Source organism: Neofelis nebulosa, chromosome 14, assembly GCF_028018385.1.
Source record: "Neofelis nebulosa isolate mNeoNeb1 chromosome 14, mNeoNeb1.pri, whole genome shotgun sequence".
NCBI classification, from domain to species: Eukaryota; Metazoa; Chordata; class Mammalia; order Carnivora; family Felidae; genus Neofelis; species Neofelis nebulosa.
In genome coordinates, this window is record NC_080795.1 from 48,271,745 (window position 1) to 48,288,576 (window position 16,832).

Below are 16,832 nucleotides of genomic sequence, written 5' to 3' on the forward strand. Positions count from 1 at the left end.
GAGGATACATACATGTCATAAATTTGTCCAAACCCACAGACTGTACAACATCTAATGTGAACTATGGACTCTGGGTTATAATGATGTACCCATGTGGGTTCATCAATTTTAACAAATGCTCAGGTGGAAAATGCTGATAATAAGGGACTGTACATGTGTGGAGACTGGGAATATATGGGAAATCTCTATCTTTGTCTCATTTTTGCTGCAAACCTGAAAACCACTCTAAAAAAAAGTTACGCTTACGGGGGGGGGGGGGGGGGGCATCACCTGGATTTAATCATGAGTTAATAGACAAATTCAAACATTCTAGAACAGGACCAACCATTTTTCAAACTAATCAGGGTCAAGAAAGGTAAGGAGATTGAGAAACTGTCCCAGACTGGAAGAAATTACAGAAGCATGACAACTAAATGCAATATGGGATCCTGAATTGAACGGGTGGACCAGAGAAAGGGTGTTAGTGGGACAATTAGTGGAATGTAAATAAACTCTGTAGATTAAGCACACTAATCACTGTTAGTAGTTTCTTAGTTATGAACACTGTACTACAGTTATTTAAAATGTTAATAACATTTGAGGAGACTAGGTTAAAGTTTTCACAACTTTTTAAAAGTCAAATTATTTCAGTGATGCACTTCAAGAACAACAGAAAGCCAAATTATTCCAAAATAAAAACTTTAATTTAAAAATAAATACAGACCACAGATTAGCTATGCCACTATAACAAATGCCACTAAATAAATGCAGATTAGCTATGCCACTATAACAAATGCCACTATATAAATGCATAAACTAAACCAGAGATCAGCCAACTTTTTCTGTAAAGAGCAGAACACTAAATAGTTCATTTAGGCTTTGTGGGCCTAAGTCTTTATCAAAACTACTCATCTCTGCCATCTTAGCACAAAGCAGCCACAGACAGTAAAAGTACCAATCACGCCTGTGTTTCAATAAAAACAAGAGGGAATGGATTTAGCCCGTAGGCTATAGTTTGCTGACTCTGCAACGAAACACAGCAATTTTTTAAAGAATACGGTATAGTCTGACATAGTATCATACATAATAGTTATTCTTTCTTAAATAAATGTAATCAAACTTCTTCCAGATTTATCAAATGAAAAAAAAATCTCTTCTATTACATATCATTTTCAAAATTCTTTCTCATACACTGTTGTTCTGTTGGTTATGTGCATAGGACCCTTAAAAGGAGATACTTAATATTTTAGTAAAGATCAGAGCTACCATTTCCTATTAATAGTTCTAGCACAGAATGAGCTAAATAAAGGATGTACTCAAATAAATAACCTTCCCCTCACCTCAAAATAAACTTAGTTCAGCATAAAAACAAAAAAAACAAAACAAAACAAAACAAAACAAAACAAACAAACAAACAAACAAACAAAAATATATATATAAGCATTTGGAGCCCTCAATTTTCAAATCTAACTTTACCTAGAATTTCAGTGTCAAAATATTTTTAAAATGCTTAAAACCTTCCTCCTCCCCTTACTATATTTTAAAACAATTTAAATTGCTTCTAGTTATATTTCACAGATCAGTCTTTGAACATATTTTCTAACTGATTTGCATTATCTAATCATTCATCAGGTAATTTCAGAAAATCTAGCTATTCAAGAATCAAGGCATAAAATGAGTAAAATCATCTAGCTTGGGATCTGTATATGATTTCTTTAATTTGACAGCTTATCAACTTTAGATAAAATGGAAGAGTTGATTATCTAGTTTAAGAGGTATACATTTTATAAATAATCTAAAAAGTAAAAATAAGGTACAAATTTCCAGTTATAAAATACATAAGTCATGGAGATGTAATGTACAACATGATGACTGTAGCTAATATACTGTATTATTGCCTATTTCAAAGATCTTAGAAGTCCTCATCACAAGAAAAAAAAATTTGTAACTATGTATGGCAATGGATGTTAAGTAGACTTATTGTGGTGATCGTTTCACAATACATAAACATCAAATCATTATGTTATACATCTGAAACTAATATAATGTTATATGTCAAATATATCAATAAAAAACATAAAAATACCTTTATTAAAGGCTGTCAGGTTTAGTCACATGATTTTCAAACCTCACTAAATTAATTCAGAAAGAACTACCAAATTTGGATACTAGAAAGAAATAAACGTTAGATTTTTTTACCCAAGAGTTAGCACAAGTAAGACCAAAGGCGGCATCACTGAAAAACTGAAATAACACAAATGACATGGTAAGTGATATGATAAACACATCTCAACATTAGACATTTTTAAAAGGTCAAGGGCCTGGGTTAATTGTAATTAGCCTGCATGGGTTATTTTTATCACACTGCCTCGCCAAGACCCATGGGAATGCCTGCCCAGAGTTCAGGAGTTTCCTCACTACAGAGCCGGATAATATTGAAGACAATCAATCAGAGTGAGAGCATTCACAGAGCGCAGGCCCAGACCAGTGGAGGCCATCAAGTGGTCACAACTTACCCCAACGTGTTGCCTGCCAGCCTGCCCAGAGTCTCAGAACCTGAGAGAAACCATGGGGAATCACTTGTCCTCCCAGGCCTGGATGTCCTCCCTGCTCCCGAGTTGCTGTTCAACTTCGACCTGGGGAGGGGAAAAAACAAAAACAAAAATGGGAGGTAGAACAGCTACAGAACAGTTCCAAACTGCCTAGGCACAAGCCTGGGTCTCCCAGCCTCACTACCCTGGCAGTGACTGTGCTCAAATACCAACCCCACAAATTCTCCCACTGCTCCTCCTGGAATGTATACTTCACATCAAAGAGCAAGCCTAACAAATCACAGGCTCCTGGCAATCCAGCACTCACTCCTGGTTGAAAGTGTTTTCATGGTTTAACTGCAAATGAATTGTTCTTTAGATTTTTTAAAGGAATCATGCTTTCCTTAGAGGCAGTCAACTGAAATTCATCATACATTATCCAGTAACTCTTTTAATATATCATCATTTATAAAGACTACAATTTTAAACACCATTGTCAATCTCAAATTGAGTTACTGGATTTGGAAATATTAAAAAGGAAAAAACACGGAGTGCCAGTGCTCAATTGGTAGAGCGTGCAACTCAGTCTTGGGGTCATGAGTTCAAACCCCACATTAGGTGTAGAGATTACTTAAAAATCTTAAAAAAAAAAAGATCTAAAAAGTCATTTCAATCAAAGAGCAGATCTGACTTGGGACCTACCACATACATAAATCATTCTTCTGGTAACAAACTTCTGTTAAGTGATCCACTCTTCTGCTATTTTTAATGCTAATATTTTAGCTATAAATCACCACTTGCAGAAAAATTAAGATCAAACTACAAAATAATCAGTTCACTATTTTAAGTCCCTCATTTTCTGCAATGCTTTTTTCTTAAACTTGAGGGCTATCAGAATCAAAACACAGGTTTTTTTTGGTTTTTTTTGTTTTTTTTTTTAATTTATTTTTGGGACAGAGAGAGACAGAGCATGAACGGGGGAGGGGCAGAGAGAGAGGGAGACACAGAATCGGAAACAGGCTCCAGGCTCCGAGCCATCAGCCCAGAGCCTGACGCGGGGCTCGAACTCACGGACCGCGAGATCGTGACCTGGCTGAAGTCGGACGCTTAACCGACTGCGCCACCCAGGCGCCCCAAAACACAGGTTTAATATAATATCTTTTAAGAGCTAAATACTTACTAAATGCAAAGGGCATAATGTCTTACCCATCGTTATTATCAGGTTTGCCTAATTCCAATCTGTCTGGCTGTACTGAAAAACCGATCCTGCAAACTCTACCATCCTGAAAGCAAAAAATAAAAATAAAAAAAATAGAAGAAATGGCCCCCAAGTAAAAATGTGTATTAAAATATGAATTTATTCAATAAACAGATTATGTCCCCATCACTGTCAATTCATAAGACAACATATAAGCTCCTTTCCAGAAGGCACTCACACCTGACGTGCGCAAGTATGTGTTACATACATGATCAGGATAGCAGCAAAAATAAGGTAAAGTATCCCAATCTAACAGAATTCAGAGTAAGTAAATGACTGGATATCAGGAACTTCTCCATTCTGTTACTAGCTAGTTTCAAGCTGTAGTAAATCATTTAAGCTTTCTCTGAACCAGAGAATGTACACAATAAGGAAATAGAACTGGGTGATCTCTGAAATAACTCTTGCAAGAACCTTCTATTTTAAAAACAGAAAATTTTCTGGCTTAAAAGGAAGACACATGATAATGCACAATTGTTACTTTAACTGTTCCTTTTCATTTCTGTATCTTACAGTAAACGATTTACCTCAAGAAGAAAGGCAGCATGATTTGGTCCTACCACACACTGTTTGATAGTAGCCTGTTCCAATACATTCAAAGGGGGATGGCTAGGGAATAAAAAAGAAAGACAAAGAAAAATAATTTTTTAAATGGCAAACACATTCTAGGGTTGGTTGGTTGTTTGGTTTTTATCCAGTTAACCAAAGGAAAGATAGCTGGCAAAACTTGTTTCTAAAAATTATTATTTACATATCTTAATGCAATAGTGAAAAATAATAATTGTGATATCCTCATAGTTACTGTATGTCCTTGGTCTGCCAGATTTTTAAAAAATCAGTATGAATAGAACCTATAATTAAAATGAAACGAATTAATAAAAGTTGATAGCTTACAATATTCTTAGTAGCTTCTACCTAAATGAGTTCTTTTTCCTAGTTAAGAAAAATCGTTTTCAGAAAATTTAAAATACCTTAAAACTATTACCTGTTTAAGTTGTATTTGTTCAGTTTCTCTGAAACTTCCCGTAACCTTTAAAAACAAAACAAAACGAAAGGAGAATAAACTACATGTACCAATTATTTTTAAACAAAAATAGTTCTGATAGGTACTCGTATCATTATTTGGTGATTTCTAATAGTAGCACACAAAGAAATTTGCTATGGCAAGAATGTTTTTATATTGTCTTTGACTTTTGTCCCAAGAAAAGAGTCACAAGTCAACTCTACAATTCCCTCATTTCCCTACACTTCCCTCATTTCCCTACAATTCCTACTTTCCCTCACTGCCCCATTAGCAACTTCAATAATAACAACATTAATCCCTTTTTACAGATGAGGAAACTGAGGCTCCTAGCATTTATAATACAAAAAGTGGCAATAAAGCTGGTTCTTGAAGCAACACCGATGGAAAGCCAGTTTTTAAACACTGTGTGCTACATATGTCAAAAGAGATTCTTGCATATCTCTTTGTACATGTATACCATGGAATGAAAATATGGAGGAGCATAGATCTATTAAGAATTTAACATAATGGGACAGAAAAAGCATGAAAGCCTAACTGACTTAAGACACAGTCTCAAGTTCCTGAAGGACCTTCTGATGCAAAACTGTACAAATTAAAACCTCCACGTCATCTATAAAACACGAATAACACCTCCTCCCATTTCTTTTGCTTTTTAATATTTCAAGTTATTATTTAAATTTTAGTTAATATATAGTATAATACTGGTTTCAGGAGTAGAATTTAGTGATTCATCACTTACACCGAAAACTCAATGTTCATTACAGCAAGTGCCCTCCTTAATACTCATCACCCATTTCGCCCATCTCCTCCCTCCATCAACCCTCAGTTTGTTCTCTATAGTTAAGAGTCTCTTACGGTTTGTCTCCCCACCGCCTTTTGTTTCCCTTCCCCCATGTTCATCTGTTTTGTTACTTAAATTCCACATGAGTGAAATCATATGGTACTGGTCTTTCCCTGATTGATTCATTTCACTTAGCATAATACACTCTGAGTAGCTCCATCCATGTCATTCAAACGGCGAGATTTCATTCTTCTTGATGGTTGCATTTTACTCCACTGCACATATATACCACTTCTTTAGCCACTCATCGATGGACATTTGGGTTTTTCCCATAATTTGGTTAATGCTGATAATGTCATAAACACTGGGGTGCACATACACCTCCATCATTTCCAAGAGTGTCAAGTATGCTTCGAAAAATCTCAAAGGGCTAAATAACTAGAAGACATTAACTCATGTAATCTATTATGATTTTGCAGTTTCTCTCAAGGAAACAGTCTTGAATATAAAATATTATAATACTAATTTAAACTAGGCACTTTTGTCAACTTCTATAACCAAAACAACTGCTTGGTCTTTGAAACTTTTTCATAAATAATTCTCTTAAAACCAATTTTAGAAAGCAATAGAAAAAAATTAAAACATTAAGAAACTCCATGAATTTTGCATTCTAACAAGTGACAAAAATACACAACTTCAAATTCCAATAATTTGTGCTGACAGGTGAGAGTGGTATACATACTCCAAAAATACATCATAGCTTAAAGCCAGTTCAGGATTAAAAAGCTGCCACAAACCGTATTATACGGGCAAATAATATGTCGGTAAGAGATTCTAGTAGGACCCAGCTGTCTCTCCACTTTACTTTATCCTATAAATTCTATTCTCTGTTTAATGCTGAGGAACATCTTTCAAACACTAACATATATACAGTTACTTTCCAATTCTGAATCTTACTCCTAAGCAAGAATTACTTTCAGACGATGCCATACTTAACTTCTCTCCCACTCACTGGTGACTTTATTCTCACTCCCAAAGAACAGCACTTGACCATGTGTGAATTGGCCCCAAAGAAAATACATTTTCATTTTTGTTGCCTACTGTTGGATTTACTTTCATTAACAAAATGTGTTTTCCTTGTCCAGTCAAGTCAAGCCTTTTCACCAAATCCCAGTTTGCTCATCTACAAGGCATGCTTCTTCTACGTTCCAAGAAAAGATAAAATACCTTAAGAGTAAAGCATTATGGGATTCATGAGCTCTGAGAAAAGACCAACTAGAAAATGGGGATAAAATAAACTGGAAGGCTCTTTCAGAACCCCTGGAGCAAAGGGGCAGAGTTGGAGGGAAAAGGCTAAGAAAGGTTTTACTTCCTAAACAGAACAGTAGTGACACTTTGAGAAGGTATGTGTTTTCCTGCATACAAGTAAACCCATTTCAACCCCATTCCTTTTTCTTCAACCAAACTGAATGGACAACTTTCACAAAGTACACAGTTGTGGAGGAGAGAGAGAGAGGAGTTGGGGCAGATAAAATTTATCAAAGTCTTTTCAAACTGCGGGATAACTGATTTTAAAAATTAAATGCCGCTTTCAGGGCTCCAAATATCATTCCATGTACACAGTACTTGTAACACTAAATAAGCTTTGAGAACATAAAAACGCTAAAAGTACTAAGTCAAGAACTCAACAGCAAATTTCAGGCCACTGAGGGGCTGGTTACTACTAATTTTCTAATCTTAAAAATCACAGTGGACTCCTCACCACATCTGAAATGTACACCATCTGTACTGGAAACGATGCCTAGTGGATAGCAAGAAATCTGGGACTTACTCCCAGCTCATCTACTACTGATAGGGCTCATTTGAGTCTGTCAGGTTTCATGTTCTCACCCTGTAAGGGAAAATGTGGCTCTTTTCAGTCCTAGAATTCTTAAGAATGAAAAGCAAATACATATATCAGTGGGGAATACATACCTACAGTTTACATGAGAATAGCACCTACTGTCATATTCAATTGCATCTAACCCATCTGAAACTTTCATATACAAACCGATTTTACATGGACATTTAGGCTGTTTCCCCAAGTATCAAGTTTTTTAAATTTCTTAAATTTAACCCCAAAATTTACAAAAAATTTATCATTCTTGCAAATATCAAGACTGTTACTAGTACTAAATTGGTCCCCTAAGCATAAATCCCAGATAATCATGACAAAGAAATCTACAAACAAACAAAAAAGGAGTATTGGGGTGCCTGGCTCAGTAGGTTAAGTGTCCGACTCCTGATTTCAGATCAGTCATGATCATGGGATTGAGCCCCCACTTCGGGCTCTGTGCTGACAACCCAGAGCCTGCTTGGGATTCTCTCTCCCTCTCTCTCTCTGCTCCTCCCCTGCTCATACTCTCTCTCTCAAAATAAATAAACACTAAAAAATAAAATAAAATACAATAAAATAAAAGGGTATTTAGTTCCCCCTTTTACATCATAGAGTCCTCAGCACACACACAAATCACAGTATCACTGCACACCAAGGATCACATTCATGTACTAAGTTACTGAATGTCTATACGTGATTATTAGGCACTCATCTACTTTAAAGGATCTTTCTCCAAAGGCTTACAATGCTTAAACTCATTAACTATATTCTCTCTTGTAGCAACATGAACAAAAAAATCTCCCTTGTTTTTAAAATAAAAGGAAAACTACCCTAGAACTCACCAAATTCCATTTCAGAATAAATCTTTACATGTGGTTGTGATGGAAAACAATTTTAAGAGCACAGCACAATATTACAAAATAACCTCATAACTCAACATTTAATCTCATTCAGGGACAGGCAGGAAAGCCTTTGTGAAGTGCCTGTAACACACAATGGATAGGCTAGCAATAAGCTCCTGACAATGCTTAGTACTCCTACACCAAAGATTTATTCTATATTCCAATTCAATAACCTATTTCATTCCTTTAAATTTATAGGCATTTTACAGATCCAAAGGCTGGAATTTTTTTCTTAAAGCACCAATGTAAGGTAACAGCAAACTGATGTTTAAAAAGAGACAAGAGGGGCGCCTGGGTGGCTCAGTTGGTCAAGTGTCCAAATCTCGATATACTGGCTTAAGTTGTGATTTCACCAGTCATGAGATCAAGCCCAGCACAGCCCCACTGTCAGGCTCTGTGCTGAGCATGGAGCCTGCTCGGGATTCTCTCTCTCCCCCTTCCTCTGCTCCTCCCTACCCCATCCCTCCCCCCACTTGTGCGTGCATGAGGGCACACACTCTCTCTCAAAATAAATAAATATTTATTTTTTTAATGTTTTATTTATTTTTGAGAGAGCGTGTAAGCACAAGCAGGGCAGGGGCGGGGGGGGGGGGGGGGGGCGGACAGAGGATCCAAAACAGGCTCCATGCTGACAGCAAAGAGCCTGATGTAGGGCTCAAACTTGCAAACCTCAAGATCATGACCTGAGATGAAGTCAGACACTTAACCGACTGAGCTGTTCAGGCACCCCAATAAATAAGCTTTTGAAAAAACAGACAAGAAATCAAAGTATAACCTACTAGACTCTAACATATTTCATTGCTGCCCTGAAAATCCCCTATAAATTCAATCTCCTTTTCCCCAAATATAATATTCTAATTTCAAAGATAATTCATCTTCTCACTGAGCCTCAACTGGTAATAGCATCAATGCAGGCTCCTCCATTTTAGAATTCTCTATCTACCCGTCACATGTCACACCTGCATGTTCAGACCTACATACCCCTACACTGAATGAAACCTGGTGGATTTCTAGCTGAATTTCTAAAACTAAAAAATGGTATATTTAGATCATAGAAAGGCTTCAATTCTCCAGGATGGAAAGATATTCCTGACACACCAGCTAACTACTACAAGATGATAGCCTTCACAGATCTGCAACTGTAAGACAGGCTACACCTTCCCATGTTTCATGTTTACCAGTAATTATCTTAATGGTGGAAAACTGACAAAATCTGCCACCAGTACATTTCTACCAGCATCACTCCTACTTATTTCAGGACCAGCTCAAATATTACCTCCCCCATGAACTTTTCCTGACAGCCCTACTTTTCTTCCTACAGAAGTCAACAACTTCTCCCAAGCAAAGATGGGATAAACCAAGTCTTTCCCCACTCTTCCGCTTCTTTAGATACAGTTCCAACAGTGAAAAATATATAATAATACTTGTATATAATCCATTTCAGAAGAAGAAAAGGTTCCTGATCCTAATCTCAACAAAATTAACTCCCTAGGTCTTCCACCTCAAACTAAAGTTTAAAACAGGCAAGAGGGGCGTCTGGGTGGCTCAGTCAGTTTTAGCATCTGACTTCGGCTCAGGTCATGATCTTGTGATTTATGGGCTTGAGTCCCATGTCAGGCTCTGTGCTGACAACAGCTTGGAGCCTGGAGCCTGGAGCCTGCTTTGGATTCTATGTCTCCCTCTCCCTCTCCCTCTCTCAAAAATAAACAAACTTAAAAAAAAAATGGGCAAGAAAAGTGCAAATATACAGATTTCTTTTAGGACAGTTGCCCATATACCTCTTATAAGCAGACGAGTTAACATACAGAAAACGTTTAATAACTCACCACTTAACCCAATAATCATTATTATCATACTGCCTTTAAAGTGACCTCACTCCAACCTTTACCTATCCATCCACAGAATAAAACTTTTGCATACCCTTATTTTATTTTTGAATAAATGGTTTAATAATCCATATAAAGAAACAACAGCCAACAGTAGTGTTTACCTACATCACTAAATCGTACAATAAAAATCTGTGCTCAGATTATCTTCTTGTAGAAAAAGAAAACACTGTAGGAATATTGCTGGCATTTCCCCAGAAGAAAACTCCCTAAATCTTAAAGCCCAAAACTCAAGAAGCAATGAAATTACAGATAATGTTGCTAGACAGATGGTAGAGATAGGAGTCAAACTTAAGGCCTTTTCTGCTATATCACCCTGCACTTTTCTAAGTATAGGCACTCAGTCCTTAATTTTCACATTGTTCTTTTACACAACTATGGCATCATACTATATACACTGCCACCTCTGAACAGTCTCTTTGCATGCCAGCTGCTCAACATTCTCACTGACATCAAATTAAAGCTATCACATGGTGATCCCACCTGCCAGCCACTGTCACAGGGAGAAAAGGCTTTGTTTTGGGCAAAATTACCAAGGGCATTTTACATCATCATTTAATTGTGCCAGCATCTAGTAAGCACACCCTCCCCCACCAGATAATTTAAAACCTGGTGCTGCCTTATTCAATCCAGTCCAGAGGGCATCCAACCCCAAAACCCCTTTTCACACAGTCCCAGAGCAAGGCAACAGGAAACCACCTAAGGAATGTTCCTAGGGAAGCTTCTTTAGGAGGTCTTGGGTGTAAGATGGAAGGGGTCAACAGAGCCTTCTCATCTACACTGTGGATTTGTTTTTCTAAAACCTTTCTTGCTACCCACCCACCCTGTGTTATGACTGAAATATTGGGAGCTACAGATATCCTGACCAACAGGATGGCAGGGAAGAACCTGGAAAGATTAGGGCTGCCTTGGCCCAAGCAAGAAGCACCAACACATTAGGGATGATTCTCTTATCTCTGTGATCATGAAAGACTTTTTCATTGTATGTCTGAAATTTTACTTCAAGACATTCAACTTCTGGATACATTTTTTTTAAATTCATTTTGTACTGCTTCTAACTGAATTTAATTAACACTGCTCATGGGTTCCCCAGCTTCAGGATTTCCAAAATGGCGAATGGGAATGGGAATGGATGAATAATAAGAGAAGCAATGTAGCTATTTGGACAACACACACATGCCAAAAAAAAAAAAAAAAAAAAAAAAAAAAAAAAATTACTATACTTCATTTTCACAGCAAAAATGTGAGGCCATAATCTTATATTAAATATAAACTAAATAAATTTAGCTCTATTAAAAACTCCTATTTTTGTCCTTAATTTTCCTCATGTCACAGCTGACCACAGAAAACTTCAGAAAATTTAACACTAAGGAACCAAAGAATAAGATTATGATAAAGACCAAAGAGAAACTAAAGGGGCGCCTGGGTGGCGCAGTCGGTTAAGCGTCCGACTTCAGCCAGGTCACGATCTCGCGGTCCGTGAGTTCGAGCCCCGCGTCAGGCTCTGGGCTGATGGCTCGGAGCCTGGAGCCTGTTTCCGATTCTGTGTCTCCCTCTCTCTCTGCCCCTCCCCCGTTCATGCTCTGTCTCTCTCTGTCCCAAAAATAAATAAAAAACGTTGAAAAAAAAAAAAATTAAAAAAACAAAGAGAAACTAAAAATTTACCAAAATACTTCAGGCTTCAAGAACACAGAGACCATTAAGTTTATTTCTTTCTATCTCCTATGAAGGGTTTTCTCTGAAAGTACATCAGAATCCCTGGATACATGTTTTTCACCTCCCCACATATTCCTAAAGAGTCTTCCCAACAGGGAAGAGTCTCCCTTCCCAACTCCTCACGTACTTTAAGGATTCTCAAAATTTTATCTCAAAACCACTTTACACTCTTAACAATTGGGGACACCAAATTGCTTTTGTTTATAAGAGTCAGAAACACTGATATTTATAATATTAAACACCGAGAAAATATTTGAATATTTATTTCAAAAATAATAAACTCATTACATACGGACAAAAATTACCTTATGAAAAATAACTATTTTTCCAAAAATATTTGTGATGGGAATACATTTCTACTGTTCTACATTTTTGCAGACCTCTTTATTATCAGTCTTAATATAAGATAGCTAGATCTCAGATTGCTTCTGCATTCAGTATGTTACAGTATATTGTTTTGGTTGAAGTATGTGAAGAACAGCTGGCCCTCTTCTTAGAAGTTAGAAAAGGGGAGTGATATTTTTAATACTCCTTACAAGTCACAATAGATTTTCTTCTTTGATATTATACCAAAACTCGACAAGTGATCATTTCTTAAAGGTTGGCAGCAATGTGAAACCTGAAACCTACCACATCTTTTGCCCATGTGTGAGTCTAGAACAGCATGCATTGGTCATTTGGAAAATAATGGTTGACTGACTTAAACAGATCTTCAAAAATCATGTTTGTTAAAGTCACTAACGATCTACAGGGTCAAACACACAATGATGAATACAAATTTCCCAAAATTCTAATATGTGACTGAAAGCTCACTTTTATTACTGACAACAAATAGCTTCAGCTGTTTTCCTTGAAGTGACAGGCACACTACGGTCATTTTTGAGAAAATGTCTGTCAAATATCGTCTTTTAAGTAAAAATAGTATTCTTGAAGAAAACAGTTAGTTCGGCTTGTAACTAAAACAACTGCAAAGGTGGTTTTCCTCAAGGCAGCGAACGTTCTTTTCATTTCGTCACGCTACGTATTAAAGGGGCAGACATCCACAGGTTAAGATTTACTGCTTCACCAAGAACACCCTTGAGTTAAACTGGCTTTTCTTATCCTGTAAGTACAAAAAAGTAAAGAATACAGTAATTTTCAATACAGTTTGGTGCCACTACTTTGATTTGTGCTAAGAAGCCAGTATTTTACCCGCCACTGCTTTTGAACAACAGCACAAATTTCAAAACAGTGGAAAAGACAAAACCTCAGTATTATTATGAAGGTAGTTTTGACCTGCAAGGCCGTGAGAGGGTCTTAGGTAGGGATTCACAGAGTCAACAGACCACATTCTGAGAACTGCAGTACTCTATTCTAAAATGCATGGTGCCATTAAAGTGGCTAATACTAAAGCGATGTTGGAAAACAAGTAATTGTTCATTCTTCTTACTATTACAGCCACAATAATCTAATTATGCACTTTTAAAATAGTTTTTAAATTATGCATATTCTTTGATACTACACTAAAACTCAACAAGTAATAGTTTCTTAAAGGTTGATTGCAATGTGGAATCTGAAACCCTATTAATGAACTTTCCATATTATTACACTAAAACCCATTTGTTATATACTAAAACCCACTGGTCTGTCTTACACTTCGAATAAATCATTTGCCCATACGTGATTCCGTTTAGATGTACAATGGCAGAGTGAAGTAACATGAAGTAGCATAAAACAGATTTAACTTTTTAATAGTGCCTCCCTGATAGTATTAAACTTCTATGAAAGACATTAAGTGACTATAATTCACTTGCCAATGGTTTTCAACAGAAGAGGCAGCAGTGGGGACAAAGATACAGAAGAGCCTCCCTAAGATTTATATACAAAAGCTATAGTCAATTACTAAAAGGGGGCAGAGGGAGCCTCACAAACTGCCAGCCTACAGATGTACACATGATGCTGAATCACATAGCATTTTAAATTTTCTAAAGATTTTTAAAGATTCTTGGCCAACATTTAAACTTGGAGGATTTCACACAGAATTTCAGGTTTTTAGCTTTTGAAAAATGAGATCTACAAACTGTGCTTATTTCCCTTATGGTGACTAGAGAGGTACCCAGGACTGCAGGCATCTGGGTTTGAGACCACTGATATGGAAGGATTACTCCTCCCAACCTCTGAAGAAAGTATTTGCTTGCTAAAGAGGAATCTGATTACAGTTTTATAATTCAAATCTCAGCGTGTACAGTGATCCCTAATATATCTTTGCTCAGCCATAAGCACATTTTATTTCTTTAAATTTGACTTTACAATTTCTAAAATAGTGGTCTGACTTTTCTCACTTTTTGCCTACCCAAAGAGAACTAAGCCAACCAGACAACATCTGACTTTACTATTAAAAGACCCCAAATCACACAAATGACAGCTTTTACAGAGGGAAAACCCATCTGTCAGCTTCCTGAAGGACAATTATAGGTAGGACTTCTATACATACTTCACACTTATGGAGATGACAAATGCTAGTTTTGTAATATGTTCACTTTGCCCTAAAGAAATGATACAGGACATTCACCTTCAAGATGCATTCAAGACCGAAAAGAAAGTAAGTTTCCAAATAAATACTATAAATTCATTAAATGTCACACATTTTTTTAAATGGGAAGTTCTTTACACTATTTCCCCTAAAATGGTTTTCAGTCAAAACCGTTAAAAGAGTTCTAAAAAATGGGGCACCTGGGTGGCTCAGTCGGTTAAATGTCCTACTCCTGGTTTCAGCTCAGGTCATGATCTCATGGTTTTGTGAGTTCAGGCCCCATGTAGGGCTCTATGCTGACAGCATGGAACCTGCTTGGGATTCTGTGTCTCCCTCTCTCACTGCCTTCCCCCAACTCATGCTGCCTCTGTCTCTCTCAAAATAAATAAATAACCTTTAAAAAAGAAAAGAGTGCTATAAAATTAAAATGAGAAAATTCATATTACAGAAATGTTCTCTCACAGGAGAAAAAAAAATGGCTTTCTACTTACAAATAATTTCTTCCCCTAACCTGGAAAATATCCCGCTTACAAACTCCTATCTAGTGTCATGAATAACATTTTTCCTAATAAAATGAAAAGGAGACCAAAATCCCAAACTCCTGTGCCATTTGAAAGTCAAACACATCTCTGAAAAACTAAATGCCGAACACAACAAAATGAGTCATTTTCCTTTAAAGCCAAAATACCATGTTATTTTCAGCTCCATTCAAAACAGGAAAAGGGAAATACACATGCCAAATGGACAAGAAATTTGATAGAAAAAGATACAAGATACAGCCTTTATACATTAATTCTTCTTGACAATTGCTTAAGTCCTTCTAATTCCAACTTGGTTAAACAACAAGACTATACACACCTACAAGAATCAAACTATACTAAACAGGTTGAGAAGACTTCTTTTGAGCCCCCTCCAAAAAGCATAGCAGCCAGCCAAATATTCAAGAGAAAATTCTTGGTTTTCTTTACCCTTAGGCCATATCTACATTCTGAATATCGGCAACATCATTCATTAAAGTATCTGCCAGATGCAGCTAATGTATTCAAATCATTATAATCCCAATTTTAACTCTACATACAAATCGAATGTGTCATGAGACAACTGATACACATCACAGGACAACTACTGACATTTGGCAAGTTATTTGATCCCTGAGATAGAACTGTAAACTGAAATAAAATACCTGTAATGAAATCTGACTTTCCCAGAGAAACAAGACAATTAGGACATTATATTCATAACCAAGGATCTTGATAACATTAACATCAAAGATGAAATAGTTTCACTGCTTTTGAAATGGTCATCTTACATTCCTGAGCTGCCATTCCATCTGCCCTAGGAACCACAGCTGCAGTCTTGTGAGAAGGGGGGAGGGGGGATGAGCTGCGGTGTCAGACAAACCAACCTGGGTTTGATTCCATCCCTACCATTAACTGGCTCTGTAACTTCGGGCAAACTTACTTTAACCTCCCAGAACTTGGAAGGTTTCTTGGTCTGTTAAATGGGGATAAAACCACTTGTCTGGTAGTGCTGCTATAGGGTTAAAGGTAATTTTGTGATTTACCTTGGAAAGAACTAAGCATTTAAATGCTCAATAAATGGCAGCCATTATCATTACTGAACTATATTCTATATCCTCAGATAGCCTGCTATATTTTGCAGCTCAAACCAAGTTCTGGCTTAACTGGTTGCCAACCTAAATAGGGCCCAACTCTAATCCTGAGATCAAGGATAGGAGGAACGTGAGGATCCAGGGAATGGGATCCAGAGAATGAGAGCGAAGTCCGGGAATTCTTGGTGTTAGAAATCTGTATATGCACAATAATTCCTTTGTTTCTTGTGCATGGGTTTTTATTTCAAAAAGCATGAAAAATTCCTCTTCTTGCCCCTACTACCTCTCTAATTTCATCTCTTCGCTCTTCCAGAGCATTCTATACTCCAAACATCACTATCCTCTCACAATTCCTTAACTAGATTATACTCATAAACTACTCTCTTATTTTTTTAAACACACCTATTTCCTCAGCTTAGAGTAACTACATGCCACTGCCTTCTACACATCTAGCTACGAGCCCCTCAAGGCTAGGCTGAAACAACCTGGGAAACCTTAACTTACCTTTCACTCCACACTAACCTAGGCATTTCTCTGAATCCTACTTTATACCTGGGGGCACACTTCCTCCAGAGCACTTCATATGATATAACTACTTGCTTGATGAAGTATTTGTCTCTTTCGCAGCCTGACAAACTGTATGAAGGCAAGAAGCATGTTTTACTAACTTCTAAATCCCCAGGACCTGGCACAGAGCAAATCCCTAGTAACTGTGTGCCAATGGATGGGTGGCTGAACCAATGAATAGACATTCG

The 16,832-nt window shown here is 37.0% G+C and overlaps 1 protein-coding gene across 8 annotated transcripts in view; it reads right to left on the reverse strand.

Annotated features, from left to right (window-relative positions):
• UBR5 (ubiquitin protein ligase E3 component n-recognin 5) overlaps positions 1–16,832 on the reverse strand; it is a 138,787-nt gene that overhangs the window by 91,656 nt on the left and 30,299 nt on the right. For all 8 annotated transcript variants that reach the window (XR_009253372.1, XM_058698726.1, XM_058698725.1 and 5 more), the window contains exons 2-5: positions 4,754–4,798; positions 4,296–4,377; positions 3,717–3,793; positions 2,496–2,615 (exon numbers count right to left, since the gene is read on the reverse strand). Coding sequence is in view for 7 of the 8 variants with exons in the window: in XM_058698726.1 (XP_058554709.1) it covers positions 2,496–2,615; positions 3,717–3,793; positions 4,296–4,377; positions 4,754–4,798 (324 nt within the window). In the remaining variant the exon portion in view is untranslated. The remainder of the gene's footprint in view (positions 1–2,495; positions 2,616–3,716; positions 3,794–4,295; positions 4,378–4,753; positions 4,799–16,832) is intronic.